General features: G+C 48.9%; 1 protein-coding gene across 2 annotated transcripts in view; it reads right to left on the bottom strand.

Annotated features, from left to right (window-relative positions):
• The window catches only part of RNF165 (ring finger protein 165), a 50363-nt gene continuing 25454 nt past the window's right edge, over positions 1-24909 (bottom strand). Inside the window, exons 2-9 of one of the 2 annotated variants that reach the window (XM_027671696.1) lie at positions 14353-14662; positions 12201-12326; positions 7904-8033; positions 6787-6891; positions 6161-6256; positions 5826-5909; positions 4873-4979; positions 1-3747 (exon numbers count right to left, since the gene is read on the bottom strand). In XM_027671696.1, coding sequence (XP_027527497.1) covers positions 3630-3747; positions 4873-4979; positions 5826-5909; positions 6161-6256; positions 6787-6891; positions 7904-8033; positions 12201-12326; positions 14353-14662 — 1076 coding nt within the window. In that variant the 3' untranslated portion in view covers positions 1-3629. The remainder of the gene's footprint in view (positions 3748-4872; positions 4980-5825; positions 5910-6160; positions 6257-6786; positions 6892-7903; positions 8034-12200; positions 12327-14352; positions 14663-24909) is intronic. The other variant, XM_027671697.1, reaches the window with a different exon arrangement.

The following is a 24909-nucleotide window of genomic DNA, read 5'->3' as shown; positions in this document are numbered from 1 at the left end:
GATGGGGCAGCCACAGCTTCTCTGGGCAACCTGTGCCAGTGCCTTACCAGCCTCTGAGTAGAGAGGTCAACCCCTAAAAAACTGCAAGGAGTTCCTCACTTTTGTTCCCCCCAAGCCCAGGTTCAACCTACTGCCTCCTTCACCCCAGCTGGGTGCAGACACAGAGGGTGAAAAGAGCCAAACCGGGCACCCACAGGCACCAAAATCCGGACAAAGCCACCACCACACCTGGGTTTCCTTCCTTGGCCTTTGAAGCAGCGTGCAGAGCCTTGCACTAAAGGGTGCAGAGCATTGCCCCAAGCGCAGCCTTGCAGCGGGGGCCTGCTGGGTGTCATTGCAGGGTCACACATGCAGCAAAGAGCAGCAGCAGCAGCATCACCAGCGGCGGCGGGGACGGGGCAGGACCGGGAACCAACCACAAAATGTTTTTGGTTTTGCAGAGCGTCGTTAACCCGCCTTCAATGCGCGGGGACGCAAGCGAAAGGATCACCAGAGTTTGATTATGAGTGCAAATAATATTCATATATATGTGCTAAACACAGTCACTATATTGCAGTTTTCCACTATGTCACAGCATACAGAATCAAAGGTTTGCATTTTTATGGAATGTATCCAAGGTAACAGCACCACAGTAATACAGTTTGTAATCACACACCCTGATTTTTTTCTCTTTTTTTTTTTTTTTTTGTTTTTGACAAGATAAGCATTACCCCCCACATCCCCTGTTTAATTTTTTTTTTAAGTACCGATGCATGCAAAGCATTCCATTCCCAGAAACAATGCAAAAATGAGGTAATAGGAGTAATAAAAAAAATTAGTAGTAATTTCTAAATAAATAAATTATAATTAAAAATGCAAAAAAAACCAACTATAAAAATAATTAAATAAGAACCCACAATATCTACAAGTTAGTCATAAATTATGATTGTTAAATATAAGGCATTTAAACTCACAAAACCCTGTAAACTATCAATGTTTTGTTTCTAGAGATTTTTTTGTTGTTGTTGTTTGTTTCATTTTGTTTTTTTTTTAAACTCACCCTATTATCGCAACCTACTCGTACAAATTATTTAAATGCAAAGAAACCTGACACACCAATACAACTCCAGATGCTGTAAATTCGCACACACCTTGGGATCAGTCACTCACACTTAGACCATGGGAGTTTGGTGCTTTTCTTCACCAAAGGGTTTGTTATTTTTTTTTTCTTTTTTAGTTTGCTTGATCTTTTTTTTTTTAAAAACTGTGCTTGTTTATTAGGCAAATAGTAACACTTTCTCACAGGCTTTAAGGAAACACGCTGTTCAGGAGCACTTTTCATCCCCTCCCCACCCAGCCAGAGTCCCAGCCACTCTGTTTCTCTCCCAGCTTCACCCCCAGCTCACGCCTGGACAGACCAGATCTCCTTACAGTGTATTTTACCAGCAAAGCCTTGTATAAAATAGTATTATTAGTATTATTTGTAATGATGCTTCAATCTGCTGCTGCTGGAGCCAGCCCCAAGGATGGACCACTCCTTGACCCATGGACATCAGGGCTGGAACCACCACATCCCCCAAGAAGCTGTTGCTTGTGCTGAGTGTCAAATATATCATAAAATCATGGAATAGTTTGGGTTGGAAGGGACCTTAAGAGGTCATCCAGTTCCAACTCCCAGACGTGGGCAGGGACACCTTCCACTAGACCAGGATGCTCAGAGCACTGTCCAACATGACCTTGAATGTTTCCAGTGATGAGGCAGCCACAGCTTCTCTGGGTAGCCTGTGCCAGTTTCTCATCAACCTCACAGCCAAAAATTTTTCCCTTATGTTTTCCCTATATGCCACCAAGTGTCCCACTCCCCTCCCTCCTACCTACATGGACACATGAAGAGAGAGGCTCCTGCACCTCCACGTCCATGGGGATTCCCTCTTTCTCTCCCCTCTCCCTTTGGGAAAAAAAAAAAGTCTCTGTGGTGCCTCTGAGGTTGGTGTTTTCCAATTACAGCTCATGGGAATCTTCCGATTTCTCAGATAGCGGTTTATGATTGATTCTACTTGGAGAGCATCACTTGGCTCCAGCGAAATGGATGCTCAGGGGAGCCAGAAATCATTCCCACCACATCAGAATTTTCAATACATAATGTTCCTGACTAATTCCCCTGCTGGTCCTCTGCAGCTCTTTCACTCCCCTAGTATGAAATTAAAAAAAAAAAAAAAAAAAAAAAAAGGAAAGAAAAAGAATATTTTGGTTGTGAGTGTCGGTTTTCCGGAGGGTTTTCCACTCGGTCCCTGTGGTTGGCATGCTGAGGTGGTTTTTTTTCAGGGGGAGCGTGGATCACAACAGCTTGCTCCTTCGGGTATTACCTCTTAATTCTGTTTTGAGTGTTAATGTGATTAAGTTGTGTTTTAACAACCACTGATTACTCCGTGTGGATACAGCCTGAAACATGTACGCAAGCTCACACGGGTGCAGGTACACATTCTTTGAGGCAGGTCACAACCCAGCAGCAAACCTCCAAAAAGCAGCAACCCCACTTCCAACCTCCCTCCCCCTCCCACGCCCAGGTGCTCATGGTCTCAGCAGTGCCTTGAGAGCATCGAGTTTTCTTCTGTCCTGTTATCAGAGATGCCTTTGCATGGGAGAAGAGTCGATGTTTTGCACTTCTCAGCGCTTCTCTGGTGTTATTATACCCCAAAGCACAGCTGTAGGCACCCACTCCAGTAACCATCATTTTGGAGCTGGTGAAGCCAACCAGTCACACAGCTCACAGGAGAAAGCATCACAGACAATGGCAATCAAACAGACAGATCTTCCTTGGATTTTGATATGACAAGCTACTTTGTTAAAGATACAGAAAGCAAAGAAACAGCATCTAGTCCAATATTATGCCCCTACAGAAAGTGTCCAGCACCAGCAGACAAGCAGGAACGAAGCTTCTCCCTATTGCTTCGCTCGTTTTATCCCCAATTTTTATTTCTTTAAGCTTCTCTAAATTTGCAACACACTGTAAATGCAAGGGAAAGAAGCACACGCGGCTGAGGCAAAGAGCGCAAACCCTTCTGACTGTAAACAGGATTTTGCTTTTTCTCCTCTTCCCCCACCCCAGGGGTGGGAAAGTTTGACCTCTTTATTCCCCCTCTGCAATGTATTAATCAGGCACCAAAATAAGGAATCTATGAAAAAATATTTGGTGCAAAATAGGTAACAGCAACATGTCCACCACAAGATGAGTAGGGCATCAAACACAACATTTCTTAAGCTAACATGCTCCAGCTGCCATCCATAGAAATAGCTAAAGGACCCCTAACATGTTTCTACATATTCGAGAGGTATATATACAATCCCCATGAAGTGCAGGATTGACAGGCCAGGCTACCACAACTAGTTCCTTCATGTTCAACACTAAATCTTCTGCAGCACGGGGTCTCTGAGCTCCGGGAATGCCAGCTCCCTTTCACTGGGCCTGTATCCTGCGTATGTGCAATATCTCCTACTGCTAGATATTGTACCACCACCTCCTCCTCCTCCTCACTAACGTGCCTGCAGACTTCCCCTCTCAATCAAATGGCTCAGAAGGCAAAAATTTTGCTGCAAGGGTCTATGGCCATACGACCTGGTAAGGAAAATGGTGTGTCCAGCCAGTCCTTTCAGCTGTCCGAGCCGAGCTGTGTTTCAATGTCCACCCTGCAGATCGGGCACTTCTTGCTGGTGGCCAGCCACTGGTCCACGCACACTTGGTGGAAGAGATGCATACAAGGCAACCGCCTGCAGAGACAGAAAAAATACCAGCCTGTTAGGATGGAGGAGGCCCAAGGGACTGAGAAGAAAAGAAAAACACATGGGAAAGCACTGGAGTGGTGGCACCAGTGTTGCCGAGGTCCTGCAGCCTCTCCCAGCCACACCAGCTCACACAGGGAAGTAGGATGGAGATACTGCCCTTCTTGGCCTATTAGAAACCCCCACACCACCCTGAATTGAGTTGCTCCAGCTATTAATTACCCTGTCTGCTGCTTTCTAATCTTTCAGGAATAAGGTTATCCTCCAAAGCCTCTTGGTTCTTCATCACTGTGACTCACTGGCAGTTAGGTGGGTCCCCACTGCTCCTGCATGGTGTCTGGTGTGCCCCCAGGGAATGTGGTTGCTTTTTACCTACATCACCTTTGCTATCATCTGCCCTTGTAGTACAGAGGGCACAAGAACCCACAGCAAGAGGATCAGAGCTTTTTTTGAGGGTTTAAGGCAATTAAGGGGTGAGAAGCAGGACCAGGTGCTTCTCGCCTGCAGTTCCTTCAGCCGCAGTAGTTCAGTCCTTTGCAATTTCTTGTCCCCAGTCTCTGTCACAATCAGAGATCTGACCTAGACAACAGCCTGGGACATCTATTATGGATGACTGGGGTTCTGCTGTTGGCTCAGGAAGGTTCCCTGTGACCACGTGGGCAGAGTAATCTTATTCTACAATAAACCAGCTCCATTCTGGACACAAGCCCGAATCTCCTGGACTTCATACTCACGCTGCCTTTTATCATACTTTGGTCATCTGTCAAGCTCAGACATTGATGACTGCAAGCTCCAGATGGCTGCCTGAGACCTGGGACACATCCCTCTTTGGCAGTTTGCCACCTGGCCTATTGGCACAGCCTTGAAGCAGGTGATCCAAACCCAGGAGACACTATAAAAACTTGTCCCTGCTGCTGTTGCAGACCTCCTCCTACTTACAGCCCACACCAATGTCCATCTAAGTAGTTTTTGGTTTCCCAGGCCCTGCAACAACCCAAGTGAGTTTCTCAGGAGAAGAACAGGGACAATCCCACGAGTGCACAGTGGCATCAGTCCAAATAAGCACAACTCAGATGGCATGGAGAGGCAGAAGAGCAGATGAGAGGATCATACCTGACGTCTTCTCCATCTTCAAGCATGGACAGACAGATTGTGCATTTCTCATCGGTGTCTGACTCCTCTCCATCGTCTTGCTCAGCTTTGCCTTCCTGTGGTCTTCTCTGCAGCAAGGTTAAAGACATCATTTGGTTAGGCCTTGACTTTCTAATGGTCTCCCAAGCCTGGACAGTTGTAGGAAGGTAAATAATAAGAGCTTTTTCTATCAGCCAGATCCTCCAGCCTGGGGAAGCCAGCCCAGCCAAAACAGCCAGTGAGATGAGGGTGCCACCAACATGCTGCTGGCTGGCACATCTCCTCCTGGGGCCAGTGGCAGTGAGGCTGGTGGTGGTGCCCCAAGAAGCAGCCTGTCCTCTGCTGCCCTAATACAGCCTCATGCCACTTCCTTGCAGTGGGGATGGCTCCATGGTCTCCTTTGCTGGAAGCTTTTCCTGGAGACCCCAAAATGTGTGGGGCCCCCACTGCCAGGAAGGGCAACCACTCTGCCCCATGCCAGCCTGGCCACCAGCCCAGCCCCGTGCTGCACCACAGGGCAGTGCTCAGCCTGTCAGCTCTCCCCTTTTCTCCATTCTCCTATTAATACCATTTTTCTGGATCCACTGGAGATGCAGTCAGAGGTAAGTGCAGGAGGAGTTATCTCACTTTCCCCCCGGGCAACGCAACATCCCTACATGTTAACGCCCAGCCGGGGACGACCAACACACGGAATTACTGCCCAAACAAGCATTTTTTTCCCCGTTCTCTGCTTAGAACAACCCAAAGGTGTGCCACCCATCTCCTTACAGGGAAGACATCAGCTCCAGCAGAGGAGACACCCCTTGCGAAGGGAGGGGAGGACAAGGTCCCCCACGCCACGGAGCCGCCGCCCTCGCTCACGTCGGGGCCGCTTGCATGCAGAACAGGGTGGGTTTGCATGCACCAAGCCCCCTTGGAGGTGTGCACTTTCTTACCAGGTGCGGACAGGGGGGAAATTGCACCCGCTGGGTGGGAGAAGGTTGAGACCCCTTTGAAAATTTGGCCCGCAGCTTCCTAGCCTAGAAGTGAGAAACAGCCAGCTGAGCTACGCCACCGCTTCGGCCCCGGGAGCCCCCGCAAGACACCAAAGCGCCGCCTCTGGGTTTTACATTCCTCCCCTGCTTTGGGGAATGCTTTGAGTGATGGTTCCGGCTCGCCAACCCTGAGGATTGTGACCCACCAAAGGTCCTTCCTTCTGTCTGCTCCGTGCCCACAGCCCTTGGCCAGCTGGGAGGGGCTGGCAGCCGTGCCGTGGTTTCGGGGCACTCACCTTCTTGTACTTGTGGGGGAAGGTGAATCTCTCAATGGTGTTCTGGACGGCGCCCCGGCTCACACTGCCCAGCCTGTCCTCCAGCTGCAGCAGCTCCTGCGGCACAGGAACATCAGGAAATGCCATCCTCATTGCTCCCGAGGCATGAGGTCCCACCACATGATCCTACCCGCTGGTGACCAAGGCTCCCTCCTGTCCTTTCCTCAGTGGAAAGTCCATCAAACCCGAATCAGTCATGATTTCATGATGGATCTGAGCCCTGGCACTTTGGGTTAATAAATAATGGCTCGAGGCACGGAGCTGGATATCCAGTATTTCACAAATTAGGGTGCAATTTGAAATCCATCTGACAAGCTAGGGAAACAAAACCCCGTAGAACTGTGGAGCACTTTGTTTACAGACATGAAAGGAGCCAGAGTCAACTCAAGCCAGACCCAGGCACTTTGGAGTAAACTATCTTTTACCAAACACACTCAACCCCTTTGCCTCCCAGTCATTACTAAAATTGCTGAATGACTCAATGCAATTTCCATGCCACAAAACAGCCTTACAAGTTTATACCAGAGCTTGCATAGATTCCCAGCTCTTCAAAAATTAATAATTCCAGGTCCCCAAGATATACGTACTTCGTAGCTCTCCCGCACAGCAGATGTGTGCCTGCTTGGGTTCAGTCCCTGAAGAGCAAGCAACTGAAGTTGAGGGTAAGGGTAATTTCTGATTTCATGAACAACCTGCAAGAAGTGAGGGAGAGAGATAAAGCTACCTGTACTTACCCACAGAAAACCCTCGTGTACCCTGATGTAAATCTAGTGCTTTAAAAATACAAATTGAAAGAGCAGATTGACACCTTCACTGACAGAAGCCTTTTAATAACCAAAAAATGAGGTTTTATTAAATAGGTCTCCTATGAATTACCTAAGAACATGCATTTCTTCTGAATAAACTATCTGTTATAATAGCACCTGTAGCATCCATAATGTTGCAGTTCCAAACTCTCAAGATGGATTAGCTTTAAAAGAAATTTTATTTTATTTCAGTGGATGGATTTTTCTTCATCCTAGCTTCGATTTTTTTCTTTTAAGACTCACTGTAGTACACAGGTGAGAGGGTTTGACTACAATGCATCAGGAAAAACACCCTCGTGGGATTCCTGAGGATGCTTTAAGGACTAGCAGTGCTTCGCATGGCTCAGCTCCAAATACAGCACCCTGCTAGGAAAGTGGGTAGCAAATGACCCCAGTCAGCCCATCTTCTCATCAAACCCACCCCTGCCTGCGCAGGTGGCCACGCAAAACCTTCACAGGTGGCATCAAAGCTGGTGTAGAGAGCAACAACAGGATGAGGGATGGTCCTCAGGGCTGAGCCCAGGGAAAGGAGACACCCACTGCTCATCCTTTACATAAAAAAAAGTCCTGTGAGCCCACAGTTTGTTCCAGTATTAATAATATTATTATTAATAACTGCTGAGTCTCTCACATCCTGCCCGGGTTTTGCAGACCAGCTTGTGAACCCTGGCGCTGCACGCGATGGACCGAATCCTTCCAGAACATCTGAGCTTTTCTTTTCTTTTCTTTCTCTAATCCAGCGCAGTGATGCAACATTATCCTTTCAGACACTCCCTCCCACGGCCGGAGATAAGTGGGATTCGCAGAAGACAGGTGATAGAAAGATAGCAGCCTTTATTTTGACTGCCTTCTGGCAGACAATGCATAAAACATTTCTCAGTAAGAGCGTTTCACTTACCATCTGCGTTGAGGATGTGCTTCTGGGGAAATGGTGCATCCGAGGTGTGGCTAAGTAATGCTGATATGGCTGAGGGACGGGACGGACCTGGAACTGGGCGTGAGTCAGTCCCGCGTCGACACTGAGGTCCCTGTGGGCATGAGGATGGAAATAGGGCTTTGGATGCCATGGATTTGTTTGTGGACTACAGACCATGCTCACAGAGCAACCTCCCCGGTGGGCTCTGGGCTGCTGTGGGGTTCCTCAGCCTGGGGAGCTGCTCCTGGAAGGGAGTTTTCTCTAATTTGAGCAGTCACCCACCAGGCCAGCAGGAAGGAGTGAGGGGTTGGTTTTATGCCAGTCAGCGTTTGTGTTGGTCGGGGTCAGGGGCTGAGCAGGTGCAGCCCTGCTAATTTCAGAGCAAGAGCATTTTGGTGGCTCAAAATGATGCCCAGGCTCAGTAACTCAACCTGGTCAGACCAGGTCCTGTCTGTGCTGCCACTATTACGGTATGCCTTGAATATTTTGCAGGAATATAGGCAATTAGTCAAGGAAGCTGGTTAGGAGCTAGCTAGGTGCTGCCTGGGAGTTTTTTGATGTGCCTGTGCTCTCCTTGGAGGTCTCCCAGTCCAGACTGTGGTAGGACTTGGGGAGTCAAAGGAGACTTGCACCTCAACTGAACCCAGACTCAGGGTGGTGAGGGTGTGAGGTGTGAGGGTGGTGAGGCCCTGGCACAGGTTACCCAGGCAGTGGCTGCCCCATCCCTGGAAGTGTTCAAGGTTGGATAGGGCTTGGATCAACCTGGTCTAGTAAAAGGCGTCCCTGCCCAGGGCCTAGGGGTGGAACCAGGTGATCTTTGAAGTCCCTTCCAACCCAAACCATTCTGTGATTCTACAATTCTGTGAACTCTAGAACTGCAATTTGTGCATAAAATATAAAAGTTTTAAGAAATGTCTGGATGAGACTGCTGTAGAAAAGTGTGTTACACAACTAGCAGGCCAACAGCAATGGAGTAGGACACCCCTGATGGCCCTACTAGCCCACACGCAGCCTGGCCCAGGCGAGCAGAGGTGGAGCTCAGCTTGGTGAATCTGGGCACTTTTATCCAGGAGAATAACCCGGCTCAATCCCAGGACCCGGCATGACCAAGATCCCATCCAACTTCACAGCTCTGCCCAATCCATCACAGAGACATAAACTGCAGCCCCATTGCCACACCGTGTGGAGGGGATAGGAGGAGACCTAATGCAGCATCTCCATCTATAATCCAATTAGCTGATCCCTGTTCTCTCCAGCCAAAGAGTCTCTCAGCAAACGAGTGCTTTGAACATCATTCACTTTATCATAATTACAAAATCCGGAGCTCTAATAACCATTGTCTTCACATTTGCCAAAGCAAAGCTAATTAGAGCACAGGGGTGGCTTCCCGTCTCAGCCTCAAACTTCTCCTCCCCTGCGTGGAGGGACAGCAGCAGCACGTACCACAGCTTGTTAGAAGCAACCCAGATGTGTCCTCCAGCAGCTGTGAAACTGCTCCCACCCAGCAGAAGGTAGAGGACGTGAAGGGACAGTGAATGTAGAAATCCTTCATCCAGAACAGTCTGTGCACCAGGCAGCAGAGCCAGGGCTCTGGAATCCCCCAGTAAGGCACCCTGCACCAAGTTGGACTTGATGGCCCTTGTGAGTCCCTTCCAGTTCAGAACATTCTGTGGTTCTGTGATTCTAATTTGAGGCCAGGAGAGGGACTATCTTTACTGGCCCTGTGCTAGAGAGACAAAACCTGGCAGGGGATAAAACACAGCAGGCAACTGGCAGAACACAACCAGGATGAGAATTCACAGCACTGGGCACTTTCCAGCTCCCGTGTCACAATTTTGGATATTTATCCAATTGTTTAAGACTGTTCCCAGGTGGGTGGAAAGCTCAACTGGAAATCAGGAGGCTTTGGTTCCATTCTCAGCCCTGTCACTTTCCTGATGCACGACCTTGACCACTTCCTATCTGCCATCCCGTATTCCCTGTCTACAGAAGAGATGTGGTATTCCATAGAGTGCTTTGAGATCAAGGACTGAAGAGATCTCTCAAAGGTGAATGGCCATTATTGACTTGTACAAGTAGTTGCAACAATAGCACTGCTGAACTGTTTGTGAACCTAGAGACTTAAAATCAGATGTTGAGGTTCCTGAAGTGATGGTGTGGGTCTACGGATGGGTCCAAAAGCAGGATACTGCATGGTACTGTGTTTTCCCAGGGTTTGGGGGTGACTAAGCAGAGTGCACAAGCTGAAGAAAATCAGAAATAACTATTGCTTTCTAGACTCTGCTTCAGGGATGACTGTACAGCATCTTGATGCTCAGATGAGAGGTTCAAAAGCTGTGATGCTTATGGTACATGGTCTGCCAACAACCGAAAGTAGCAGATAAGACTCCAGATAACAGCCTGGATGGTCATCACTACGTGCGTGTGCAGGAGATGATTTATGGTACCAAATGTCAGTTTATTTATTCTTCACCAGAAGATTTTAACTGAGGTTGGGCTCTCTGGGATGACTGATCCCCCTCAGATCCTCCTCCCATCCCCGCTTCCCGTGGCAGTGCCCACCACCTACTGCTTCTGAGAAAATGCTGCTGCTGCTCATCCAGGGGTAACACACCAGAGGGAAGGTTTTATATATCTGTAACTGGGCAAAAACTGTACGTGTGCCCAGAGGGAAAATGAGTCACCCAAACATATACACAGAGTGTATGATTTCTGTCGTCCCCATTCCTTAGGTTTTTATAAGGTTATGGAGCAACACAGCGGGGAAAAGGAGGGAGGAGGAGGGAACATAAAGTGATGCTTTATCAGATCCTTCTAATTATTGTAATTAAACACTCTGCGCTGAAATAGAGGCAGAAAGAATGTCTCTATCCAGATGGTACATGAGCCGCTTTGCAAACCGATCAGAACCATGTCATCCTGGCCACATTCAGCCCACGGAGGTGCCAGTAATGGGAACACCTGAGAAGAAAATGGCAGAAGGACGTGGCCATGTTTTTGGCTGTCTATTATTGCACTGAAAGGGGAAAAAAACCCCCACCCGGTGTTAAAGTAGGACTATTCATTTGTGGAGTGAAGCATTCAGATGTTAGGAAATGCCATCATTAAGATTTCCTATCCCATTTTATTTTGGTCCCCTTGTAGGTACACATTGCGATTGTCTCTAATTACAAGTTCACATGCTATTTTTTCCATTCAGTGCACAGAATGGACTTTGCTTAGCTTACAGAAGTATGTTTTTATTTCCTTATTCTATCAAGTAGGGCACCATACCTTATTAAATGTTCAAGAGCTCAAAACCTGCTCTGAAAATGAAGTGATCAATTCCCTGCAAAGCTTTTCCAGGGTATTAAACACTACAATGGGAGAATGATTAACAAATCTTGATTCATACTACCCTGCATGGCAGAGCAGCGTGGTGGTCCCTAATTGAGATCATAGAAGAAGTTATGGCCACTGTTTTTTGAGTGCCTGAAGGACAGCAGAAGGTCTAGTTCAGGCAGAGACAGTGGTCTAAAGGAAAAAGAGCCTGTCTGTGCCCTGCAGCAGGAAGAGCCACTGGGGAAGATTAATGCTTGTCTGCACTCTACATCTATAGGTGAAGAGTTATGGGCAATAACAGTGGAGCATGTTCAGAGAAGGGAACGGAGCTGGGGAAGGGTCTGAAGCAGCAGGAGCAGCTGAGGGAGCTGAGGGGGCTCATCCTGGAGAAAAGGAGGCTCAGGGGGGATCTTCTCACTCTCTGCAACTCCCTGACAGGAGGGTGGAGCCATGTGGGCATCAGGCTGTGCTCCCAGGGAACAAGGGACAGAACAAGAGGAAATGTTCTCAAGTTGTGCCAGGAAGTGTTTAGATTAGATATCAGGAGCAATTCCTTCACCCAAAGAGCCGTCAAGTTCTGGCACAGGCTGCCCAGGGTAGTGATGGAGTTCCCATCCCTGTAGGGAATTAGAAGCCACGTAGATGTGGCACTTGGGGACATGGGTTACTGCTCAGCTTGGCAGTGCTGGGGAATTGTTGGACTCGATGATCTTAGAGGGTTTTTCCATCCCAAATGATTCTATAATTCTATATATATGCCTGGTGGCTTTAGCACACACTCATGGCCCTCTCAGAGGTGAGTTTTCCCACTGCACATTCCCCACACTGTAACTGTTGAGCTGCCCCATTGGCTTCCATGGAAGCATTGATCCCCGATGACATTCCCCAACCCTTGCAGCCTTCCTGGGGACTTTTTAAAGACCTCACTCAACGCACTAGTGAAATGTGGATCACTTACCAGTCCGTGCCTTCTGCTAAATACCTGGGCTGGGGCCCCATGGGTTGTGGAGTCTGCAGTTGGTGGCTGAAGTCGAAGCTGGGGTGCAGGCGGTGAGGCTGGACAGACATGCGCTCTTGAGCCCGCCTGCAACAGAGAGAACAGCGACACAGTCAGACACGGGTGGCGCCGGGATGTACGGCTCCTGCTCCAACCTCCTGTCAATAATCCATGGGAAAACACCAAGGTGAACACGCGTCCAAGAGAAAACAGCCCAGGCAGGTGTCAGGGATGGTGGGAAGAGGAGCCCAGGGCTGCGTCATTTCCTCATCGTCGCCGCGGACATTGACTCTCACGCCCTTTGGCAACCACGTGTGCTCAGTTTACAGGAGGTGCTGTTTGGTGGCAACATGGAGAGAAAAAGAGGAAATCAAACAACACCTTCCTCAGCAGCTTCGTGCTGTTTGCACTATTTTTTTTTTTTCTCCACAGTCAGCCCCATAAACAACACACAAGATAAAACGTGTCCCTGCTTCAGCCGTGATCCATCATCATAAAGAAGCTGCAGGTTGTCTCGTCTCCCCATGCAGTCCATAAACTCCTGGGGAACCTCATTCATAACTGGATTACTCAGGAGTGACTGAAAGCAGAATTTACTCTCGCTGGCCTTTGCCAACATTCCTCTGGCTGATGGACAGACCAGGCCGGGATCCAGCTCCTTCTCCCTCAGCTCTGCTGCCATTGCAGGCAGGGAAAAGAAAGTGGTAGAAAATACAACAGAGTTTTCCTAGGGATTTGAGTCTTTTGGTTATTGTTTAGTTGAACCACTCAGGGGAAGAGGATGTGCTGCTTGATCAATGTCCACATTTGCAAGAGACAAGCTGGATGCACAAGCAGGATTTGCATTACAGACAGACTCATCACCTTCACTCCCTGCTGAGTCCCCACTTACCAGAGGAGCCACAAAGCAAATCTTCAGAAAAACACCAGAGCAAATGGAACAGGGAACTGCTAGGTAAATAATTTTTCATTTGAGCCACAGCTCAGAGACCTCACTTCAAAGGCATGACCCCCATTCCCATTATTGGGACCTCCTGCCCCACACCTGTAAGGGTTCTGACACCCTCCTCCTCTGCTGCTGTGCTTTCAGAGACAAGCTCTGAGCCTGGCCAAGAGGTTCCTGCCTTTTTTCACAGCCCACTTACAAATATAAAACTGACAGCATTTACCAAAGCAGAATCTGCATGGAATTGTGTTCTGTGCTTTTATTTGAATTCAGCTTATGACTAAGAGATAAACACGTGTATCATCAGTGCCTCAGCCTTGAACATACTCGCCACCCAATTATTATCTAATCATTAAAACCACCTAAAATCCAGCTTATGCAAAACAAAACAATGATGAGAAGAACACACAATTTTAAAACAGAAAGGGTATGGAAAGAAAGAGTTTTCTATCTGTAGCATTCTTTCCAAATGAAGCATTATTGCAAAGATTCATCCTCTGATTCTTGATCCATGGATACAACCCACAAATAGCTTCCATATGTTTACAAAACAAGCACTACTCTCTCAAAAAACACAATCAAGACAAGGCCAGGCATCCATTTCCACCTCTGCTGAGTTACAGTAGGTCTCTCTGCATTCGTCAACCCAGTCTGAATTTAAGATGCTTTCAGTGACAGAATGTGCTGCAGGTCAGTGGCATCATTCCCTCACAGAGATGGAAAGCCTACCTAGACCTAGGAGAGCGAGATCTTCATGTGTAAAAATGAGACAGGTAGATACAATCTCTTGCACTGCTTTGAAACAGCAGCTGCAAGGGTGTAGCTCACCCTCACAGTCTGTCCCTTTCTCTGCCACACAGCACAGGTTCATGATTCTCCTATGAGTGACAACAACAGGTGACCTTGGGACACACTAGATGAGCACTCTGTGGATCCCCACGGGAAAGGTACACACTAGATGAGCACAGTAGGGAATCCCCGAGGCAAAGGTGCCTGTTCAGGTGCAGCTTGCCCTGCAGCCTCCCTTCTGGTGGATGAATTTCCAGGGTGCACAGATGAACTCGTGAAGAAAACGCAACACTGCCAGCGCTGCTGGGGTTCTGCAGGTGAAGAGAAGCTGATGCTGCAGCTCCTCAACATCCCTCAGGAAGAGCAGGACCCCCTTACCTGGGATGGGGCATGAGCCGGCGGTGCTGTGCCTCGAGGAGCTGCTGCTGGAGGAGGTATTGCTGGTGTAGCGCCTGAGGTAGGAAGGAGGGTCCAGCGACGTCCTGGAAGGGCAGGGGTGGCACTGGGGCCAGGGGCTGGTGCAGGGGGCCACTGTGCTGGTGTGCAGGGGCCATGTGAGGGGTCAGCCCCGGCTGGGGCTGCACCGCGTGAGGCAGGGTGAAGTCGGCGGAGAGCTGAGGCTGGGGACCCAGGTGGAAATGCCGGCAGGAGGTAGCATGGGGATGCTGAGACCTTTGAAAGGGAGCACCTGGAAGAGAAGAGAACACAACCCGGTCTAGTGGAAGCTGTCCCTGCCCACGGCAGGGGGGTTGGATCAGATGACCTTTAAAGCTACTTTCCCACCCAAACCGTTCTATGTTTCTGTGAAATAGCCTCATCATTTTAGAAAAGGGAAAAACACCAAACCATTCTCTAAAATATTTTTTGTTAGGATATGAGCTCACTGGAGTTTTCAAAGCTTTTCCTGAACTGCAGACTTTCCATGCAAGTCAAGGTATTTCTTTGCCTCTCTAAAAATTTCTCACAGGCAAGGAAATAATCTCTGCTCCAAGAAACTCTCTCTCCCTGACTGCAGGACATGAGTGAGACACCTCCCTCCTCTGGGGGGGGGGATGAAGGCTATGTGTGTTTGCTGAGACCCTTCAATGGCCCGTCCTCGTGAGCTGCTTGCAGGGAGAGAGCAGCTGCTGGAAACATAACACAGACTGCTATGAGACCAGCCATGAAGCTGATGGGAGTGAGGAAGAAATGAGGTGTGAAAGATATCCGTAGTGGAGGCGTTTTGCAAAACATCTGGCACTGGCTTGCACCTTGCTCAAGATCCTCGCTTGGACGGGCCCTTGTTCCAATCCAGCATGTTAATTCCTACATTCCTGGAGCATTTACAGGCACCCTGCAAAACTATTAAGCTAGGGAAAGAGTCAATGCAGAGGTGAAGGATAAGACTCAAGTGAGGCTATTAGAAATGCCTTTTTGCTGAGGATCATTCACAGGATAGGACCCCTCCCCTTTTGCACAATGTTTTGAACACCCCATCTTCCTAAAAAACTCCCCTTCTTTTTTAAACCTTCAGGAATGGCCCAAAATATCCAGGAACAACAGCACCAAGAGACACTGAGTGTCATCCCAAGACACAGGCATGCACATCATGCCTTCTTCACCCAGACCCCTTCTGCTCCCGCCTCCCTGGCAGGCAGGGCCAGTCCATCACAACAGCTTAGGGAGCCCTGAGTGCTTTCTGCTCGCTCCCATATGGAAACAGGAGAGACACACAGCAAGCCAGATGCCAGCAAGAGAAACAACGGGAGAGGACTTAACAGAAACGGATGGTTTGCAAAACTGTGCATAATTACACACAGCATCTCTTAAATACGAACTAATCCTCCAGAGTGCCCCTCTGAGAGAGGCAGCGGGGAACAAATTCCTGTGCCACCCACAGTGGAACTTCTTAAGGTGATATTTCCCCTGCTGTCAGATAACAGCATGATTTGACCATGCTATTAATTAAAGCCAGAGGTGGTGGGATCAGACCCACCGTTCCTCAATGACGGAGCTGCAAACCCAGACCCAAGAGCCGTCTGTATATTCCATTCCCCTGCAGGTTATATTTGTTGCTGGTGACCTGTCCCAAATTCACCACAAACAGGTAAAGGCTGAGTAACAAAATGGGGATCCTGTGCTGCCCTGGCCCATTGCTAGAGGGAATCATGGGGAGACGCCCCCTGACTGCTGTTTGCTTGGTACTTGCCAAGCAACTTGTGGTGAATTGCTCAACCTCTAATGGCCACGTGTCCTCCCAGTGGCAAACTGCTGCAGCAGGTCACAGGTGAGCCACCTGACACCTCCAGGCCTTCACAGGGCCTGAAGACAAGGTGCAAGGGCAAGGTAAAACTGTTAATCCCTCCACACACCCCAACACAGGGGTCACCAGGCAGCAGTTCACTTGTATTTCAAACAAAAATGTCTTAGGGTGATGCGAGACAGTGAAACTTAGTGACACTCCCCCACATTCCCTGGGACACATTTTGTAGCATTTTGTGAATAAAGCAGAAAAAGCCTGTCTCTCGTCTTCTGCCACTCTCTGAACTGTTGATGCCTGGTGCAACCTTGGCCAAGGATTTTCCAGCCTTCTACTGGATCTTGGGAGCCCTTAGTCTGATTTAGTTAAAGGTCTGCACGACCTTTGATGCCAGAGCCATGGTGACCTACAGAGCACAGGGTGGGCAGATTATCTGGTCATGCTTTTAATCTGAATTTTTCCTCCCATACCAAGACAGTCCTTGGGAGGAACTTGGTCTTACACTTCCTGAAGGTCCAGAACATGCAAACTTTATCTCTGGTATGTCTGCAGGAAGATATGCACAGCCAACATAACTGAGAGCAAAAGCCTGATCCATTTTGTTTTTGTACAGAGTGTTAATTTGCCTTGGTTTTAGGCACTAATTAATTAAATCAAGCATTTTTCAGTGTTTTTTTGCTTGTACCTACTGGTTCAGTGATGCATTCCTCTCCACAGGAAAAACACCATGAAGATGTGACCGGGACCATATGATTAAATAAAACCCATCAATTTGTCTTAACATAATACAATACCCTGTGTAGTAATTGTGCATTCCCTACAACTAATCCAATTGCTGATGAGGATTTTGACAGCAAAGCAAAGACTTTGGGGAATACTTCAGCAATTCTATGCTTATTAGCAGCCATCAAATCATACAGCTGGCATAACCAAACCAGCTTGGTTTGCACAATGAAGAGCCAGTCCTCGACAAGCAAGGTGCTGCTGGACACCAGAAAGACCTGGCAAAAAAAGTAACAGTGCAAAACTGAACATTACATTTCAAAGTGATTTATTTTTGAGTTCACCGTCTTCTGATCATTGCATCTAGCTGCAAAGGGCCCTTGGTGGAGACTGCTTTCCACAGCCTCTCCCATCATGTCCTAAAGCCAGGGTCAGCATCAGGGATCAGCGTATTGGGAATGGCAACTTTGGTAGTTCCTGCCACTGTTAGAATATGAGCACAGATCAGTGGCTGCCCCAACTGGCCTGGTACCCCTCTGACACTGATGGATGCTGAGGACCCGCCGTGGAGCTGGGTCTGCTGTATTCCCCACATCTTCCAGCTCGGCAACGCTACAGCCTCACAGAATCATTTAGAATTACAGTATAGAACAATGGAATCATTTAGGTTGGAAAAGCCCTCTAAGATCCTCGAGTCCAACTGTTAACCCAGCACTGCCAAACCCACCACTAACCCACGTCCCCAGCCCGCACCGTGAAGACAATCTCCCGCAGGGAAGGTTGTTTAACCACCATTTACGAAGCACCCAAAACACTTAGCTGGGAGCTGGCAACCACAGGCTGCAGCCTCAAACTGAGGAGGTATAAATTAGCTTTTAGAAAGCCAGCAGATGACGCGGGCACGTGGATGGCTGAACCTGTTCTGCTGCTCGCCGCCGCGCTGCCGTTCCCGCCCTTCACTCACAGAGGCTTCAGACACGGCGGAAACCCACAGGGAAGCTCAACACATCCTCCTCACCGCCACGCTCTCGCTTACACGGCTGCTTCCTTCTTTTTTTTCTCCCCCCCCCCTCAGTTCTACAGTTATGTTTATCGTTTCCACACATTATCTGAAGCAGCACGGATGCATTTCCATTAACAGAAGCGCTCCCATTTCCTTCGCGCCCCCGGGCCAACGCTGGAAACGATAAGTTCATATATTTTTGCAGGTTCATAAGTGACACCGAGTCACAGAAGAGCACTGGTCTGATCCTGGGTTTTTCTGCCCCTGAGGATTCTCCTTTAGCATCAGGCAAGGCTTGACTATACCTAGGCACATGCAAATTTATCCATCCAGCAGTATTTCACCCAGAAAGGCTCAAGGGATCCGTGTGCTCATTCAACGCTGACCCATCTCAGAGATGCAAAGCCCCTGGGTAATCCCTGCAGTGAGACAAGGCATGCTACAGGCTTTGTGAAAAGAAAAACCCAGAAAGCAGAACTATTTATTTCCACCTCCTTTCCTTGGGCAATGGCATTCTTGATGCAGTCAGGCTGCTGGTAAGGGACAGGGGATCAGGCCTGGAGCTGGCGTTGGGATAGGTGTCTTGAGCAGACAGCTGCAGCCCAGGGAGCCCGCCTGCCTTTGAGAGGAAAACAAAATCTGTCTCATGCTGTTAAGCTGCCTACAATGCATGTGAATTTTTCCCCTGGGTAAGGCAACCTGGCCGGCTTGTCGAGGCAGCCCATGGTCTGCACGAGAGGGCTGGGGATGGTGGGGGGGGCTGGGGGCTGTGTTACATCTAGATCCCATCACTGCAGGGAGGGAGATGGCAGCCCCTGGAGAGCCTTGGCTTCACTCAGTGACAGATTTTACAGCTGGAGGAGATCTGCCCGTCGTAATCAGCAAGGCCGGGGGATGGAGTCGCGTCGTCTCGGCCATTTCGCCCTGATTAGACCCCCCAGAGCCCCTCCTCCTGTCCTGGGGAGGCAGATAAACCCCACTAACAGGAGCCAGCAAGGTGCCTCTCCGAGAACCAGGAGAGCCTGCCAGGCTTTCAATAGCCCAGGAGCCTGCAGCTTGCTTCCCTGGATGTGCATTAAAATTCCCCTCGGAGCCAGCAGCACGGTGGGAAATTCACATTGGTCCTGACAGTACACAGTGAGCAAAGGCCAAAATCGTGAGAGCAGCTCCAGCTTCACGTGGCACACGGAAAAGGACACCATGGGGGGCTCACACTTCGCCTACAAACAAGCTCCTAATTGCCTGATGCCATCAGCCATGTGTTAGCCCTTTCCAAATTATTTGTGCATGCACCCTTATGGAATGACTTAAATTCGCTTACAAATAGGAAATGAGGGGTGACAATCACAGAACGGCTCAGGTTGGAAGGGACCTTAAAGGTCATCTGGTTCCAGCCCTCCTGCCATGGAAAATAAAAAATTAAAAAAATAAATTGCCAGACCAAATCCATAGTATATCCAACTGCATAAGAATGTAGTGGTCTAGGAGAGAGAGATATCGTGCCATCTCACTCCTGTTACAGGAGAGCTAACTGCAGGGCAAGGAGATTGGGGCAGGGAGGATGGAAGAGGAGGAGGAAAGAATTTAAATTTATCAGACAGGAAGGAATCTGTCTCACTTTCATCACCTTTGCCAACAGCTTTCTCCTTTCATTTAGCAAAACACTGAATCACAGAATAATCAAGGTTGGAAGAGACCTTCAAGATCATTGAGTCCAACCCTTCCCCCAGCACCACCATAATCATCCCTAAACCACATCCCCTAGTGCTCCATCCAGACATTTCTTCAACAATTCCAGAGATGGTGACTTGACCACCCCACTGAGCAACTTATTCCAATGCCTGATCACTGTAGCAATTAAAAAAGTGTTTCTAATATCAAATCTGAACCTCCCTTGGTGCAACTTAAAGCCATTTCCTCTCATCCTGTCACTTGTTACCTCGGACATGAGACCAAACCCCACCTGGCTGCACCCTCCTTTCAGGTAGTTTTAAAGAATGAGAAGGTTTCCCCCCAGCGTGTTTTTCTCCAGACTAAACAACCCCAGCTCCCTCAGCTGCTCCTCATAAGACTTCTTTTTCTAGACCTTTCACCACCCTCGCTGCCGTTCTGGGGCAAGATGCAAGACGGCAAGAGCCACGCAAAAATTGATGGGCTGCCAGCTCAAATCCAGCCCAGGGTGCAGCATGCCATCCCACGTGTCTCGTGCCATGGAACAGGGAGCAGCTTGTGGCTGGAGGAGGAGCAGCCCCAGCACATGTTAGCAATGGATAAAGAGTATTTGCTTTCGCCTCATTTGCTTGTCCAGGCTGTGCCACTCCAGGGACTGAGTCGGGATGGAGAGCTTGAGGTGGGCAAAAGGTCTCACAAAAACCTTGTGGTAGCTGATGGAGCATAGTTGGGTTCTGGGACACAGCAGGAGGTTCTGGAGGTTTATCATCTCCTGCTCAGTCTCGCACATTGGATGGAAAAGTGCTGCAAAGGAGTTCAGGGGAAGGAGGTTGAGAGGGGATCCCCCCTTGCTGATTAGTGGTGTGATGGTCACTGCCACCCAGCAACCCTCACTGCACCCTGACTCTGGGGACTTCTGTGCAGGCACAGCTCAGCTCATCCCAAAAAGCACATAGACACAGACCTCAGATTGCCCCTGCCTGCTCGTACAGTCTCTGCCCAACATCCTGTTACCCTGATGGAGCCTGTTGTTAATTGCTGAGCGAGATGGGCTGGTGTGGCTGGGGGGTCCCTAACACAGAGCAGAGCATCTCCTCTCCTGCACACCACGGGGTCAAAACATGTGAAGTCTTAATACACACACAAAAAAAAGATGAGGTGGGGCTGCTTCCAGGGCCTAGACTCAGCATTCAACAAAAAAAAAAGCCCAGCACATGGTGTGAATCTTGGAGTTGTCCCCCACAGGGCTCAGAGTTGCACTCAATGATCCTTATGGGTCCCTTCCAACTCAGGATATTCTGTGATTCTGTGATTTACAACTGGCAACAACCAGTGTTTATCAGCATATTTCCACAGAATTATAGAACACTAAGGGTTGGAAGGGACCTGAAATATCATCAAGTCCCAACCCCCCCTCTCTATTTATGTCAGGACTGAAGTGATGATGAGTGCTGGGGATGGGCAAGATCAAGTGATGGGATACAGCCAGACAGCCTGGACCCATCACAGGAGGGAGACAGCTGTTTATACAGGACTGGATGAGGGGTTTTTTTCCCACAACTCTTTCCCACTAGCTTCAGGGGAAAAAAAAAAAGTTTTGTTGAAGATGATGCTTCACAGGAACGTGTTGAATTCAGCAATATTTTCCAAGGAAGAAGGAGAAACACTTCGGCAGCGTTGCTACACTTAAATCTGTCTTTTTGCTTTTATACTTCTCACTGTGTTTTAATTATAGCTTTATTCTCGTGTGTTGAATTCAAGGGTGTATTTAAGATTTTTGGATCGTCTCATTAAAAAAGAAAAAAAAAAAGTCAAATTGCGCTGAGAGGAAAATGCTTTCTGAGATTTAGTGGTCCCAGTTTCACTCCTCCCTTCCCAGGCTGTCACATGCCTGCAGGGATGGGTGGCCCCAACAGCCTGGCATGATGTTTCCCACCCACCCCAGCTCTTCCTACCCAAACCATCCTGTTTCTCATGGGTTTGGGCTCAGCTCTGTGTGTCTGCCAGGAAAGGGCCCTGGAGGAAAAGTGTCTTTGGAGATGTTGCAAAACCCCTCTGAGAGTTTTTTACAACGTTTCTGATTTCTGTTTCGTCTGAAGGTGTCGGAGAGGGTGGAGAACAAACAGCCCACAGGAATCTCTCAACCTCGATTCCCATGCTAAAATCAGGGGTCACGCTGCAGGCCTCAAGGGCATTTTGGGGCTTTTTGGCCATTGGTGGGGTTTTTTGGCCATTTGCAGGGCCTACGTCTGAGCAAAACTCCAGCACTTCCAAGGGCAGAGCGTGTTTGGCTGGTACCTGAACTTCAGGGAAACTCTTGGGGCTTTGCCCACTGACGTGCTCACCCACCCCTTCTCCCCCACCATCATCCCAGCCAGATCCTGGGTGTAACCCAAGCCTGTTCTATGTGCTGCAGAGTGGGAAACACAAACGAAGTTGGAGTTTTCCCAGTTTGTTGGAAGGTATCTGGATTCAAAATTTCTTCTCTGGGGTTTGCACTGTTACCTCCATTGAAAAAAGCATTGAAAAGGGAGTTGGAGAGGGTCAGAGACAGTAGAGCTCATCTTTTTGTGGTTATATATCACTAGCGGGGTGTTATATCCCTGTGAATTAGTCCCCGACCTGGAAATGGGAAAATTAACCAGGGGAAAGAATTCATCCGCTATTTAAAACTGAGAAATAAAAAAACCCTGGCGTGACAACAGTCTATTACTTAGTTCTGCCTGCAGAGAGCAATGAGGAAGCACTTGGAGCAATCCCTATCTCTGCCCCTGGGAATGTAAAAACGTGCTGACTTGTGCAGGCAGGAGCCTTCAACTTTGACAGGCAGCGATATGCTGCAGCCAGTTGTTTGGAAAGGGAAATTCAATACTCGGGTTTCCAATGTTTCCTCGCTTTCACAGTGTCCAAATCCCTCCCCAGGCGTTTGGAAGTGCTCAACACCTGCTTTAAAACACTCTTAACTGCTCCTAATGACTGGCCAGGGAGGTTTGCAGCAGCTCCCTCCTACCAGTAATGATATGCAGGACATCCAGAAACGGGCAAAAAGCCAAAACGACGGCGGGGGGGGGGGAGTCGAGCTAGACATTGCAAGGACCTGGCAGAGTCTTGGGGGCTGCACTGCACTGTTCATGGAGCATCTTAATTCCGCCACAGCCTGAACCAAAACCCCCCACCCAGACACTGCCAAACCTCGTGGGTCTGATATCCAAATGCTGTAACCCTTCCCCAGAGATGGAGGTAATGGGAAGAGACAATGCCCTCAGCTGACTGATCCCTGTTTAAGCAAAAAGGCTTTGTGATCCCACCTGACTGATCCCTGTTTAAGCAAAAAGGCTTTGTGATCCCACCTGGTCTCACACCCTGCATCTGCTCAGCGTCAGCCCATGACACACCACAGCAGCTCAGACAGGAGCAGAGCCCTTTGGTGTGGCTGTGTCCCTCACGCATTTAGGATCCAGGGATTATCCACAGCCCTGGCATAGGCTGTGGGGATGCAATGACAGCACCCCAATCTTGTGCCAGTCTCAACATCCCCTCCCTTCCCAGCATATTTTGGGTGAGGACCAGCGGCGTTGGTCCTGGCCTCCTCCCCTCCCACACATGTTATACCCTCTCCACAAGGATTTCCAGTAAAGGTTTCCTGTTTTCCCCTTATCAGCAAAGAGGGGAAAGATGCTTTTGGGGGGGGGGCATTGTTTGCCTTACCTGGTTTAAACCTCCCTGCTATGGCGATATTGGAGCAGCTTTGAAACCTATCCTAAAAACAGAGGTGGCTGTTCTGGGTGGGTTATCCTGCATCAAACCCATCCATCTCCACTGTGCATACATTAATTCCCTCCCCACACACACACACACAGTGTTTTTAAATGGGACTGTAATAACCAGCTGGGTTTTCTTGAAGGATTTATTTATCTGCATCCTAAGCCTAGAGGTGGGAGATTCTCATCCACAGAGCTCCAGAGTGAGTGGGAGTGGTTTGGGGGGTGGGTTTGGGAAACGAGTGGAGCATTTCACCATTTCTGGGAACGGCACGTCAGTTTGGATGGGGTGTGTTTTGCAGCCCAGCCTTTCTTCTTTTCTGGCTCTCTAGACCAAAGCAGACCCAAAGCCAGAACCTTTTGGGAGGGAGTCAGGACATGGGACACCCCCTTGCAAAGGGATTGGTTGATCCCATGCTGCAGGTCACCTTCTGGATTTTATCTTAAACCCTGCAATCCTGTGCCAGGTAGGGTGCCAAGGATTTACCAGGCTGCATGAGACCCTCAGGGACCTAGGAGGGCAACTTTTGCAGCATGTGCAGTACCTGCCACTCAGGGAAGCCAATGCAATGTACCGTCTCCCTTGAGTTTTTTACAGATGGTCCAAAACCTGCACCAAAAAAATGCCCCTCCTTAGCCCAGAAGGCAGGAACAGTTCAGCAGCTGCTCCTTATTTCACGTGACATTACAGAGAAAACAGGAGCATTTTACTATTTCTGAGGTACAAAAAAATTAGGATTATCTTTTAAGAGAGAGCAGACATGCCCCTAGGAAGTGGGTCTGTGGAGTGCAGTGCAAGAAGAAGGTGAGCAAATCCCTTGTACAGCACTATAAGGTCCCATCCTAAGCCCAGGAGCTCCCCCAGCCCAAGAGCAGCCCTCGGCATGGAGGCTTGCACCTGTGGAGCTCCTGCAAGTCCCCAGTCCCCTCTGGACCTCTTAATTTAATTAGCCTAAGGTACTTTGGAGGTGAGACTATTTCTGTGCACTGGTTGGAGGCACCTCTTTGCACCCCAGGCACCACGGCGGCGTCCAGGGTCACGGTCCACCCCAAGGACCAAGGCTGAGGGGAAGCTGTGTGAGGTGCAGGGGATGCTGCAGAGAGCTGGCACAGGTGTGGGCAGATCAGCAGTTCTTTACTCTGAACTGAGTTGAACTCAGGTTTGGGAAAACCCCAGCTACCGCGAGTCCTGCCGCACCACGTCCCGGCAATTCCCCTTTTTACGCTCCATGAATAAGAAATCTGTAGCTAAAAATCAGAGATCCTAGAAGCCTGTTCCCTATTAAATTTAATATCCTGAACTTTATAGGTATGTGTCACTCCAGGAGGGACAGAGCTGTGTTTAAAGTACAAGTAAAATGTCAATTCCTTGATGTGGAAATAGCTCTCACTTTACATTTCTGCATGAGGTCCTGGCATGAGTTAGGGCTGCTAAGCCCTGCTGTAATAACGTTTGAAGTAAAACTCTAACCAGCCAGCAAGAAATATGTATTTTATAGAGCTAAATGTGAAGTCATCCATCTAAAAAAAAAAAAAAA

This window comes from Neopelma chrysocephalum, unplaced genomic scaffold, assembly GCF_003984885.1.
Source record: "Neopelma chrysocephalum unplaced genomic scaffold, ASM398488v2 Primary Assembly neopelma1_97116, whole genome shotgun sequence".
In the NCBI taxonomy this organism is placed as follows: Eukaryota; Metazoa; Chordata; class Aves; order Passeriformes; family Pipridae; genus Neopelma; species Neopelma chrysocephalum.
The sequence above is the reverse complement of the archived record's forward strand: the minus strand, read 5'-3'. Positions and strand labels throughout refer to the sequence as shown.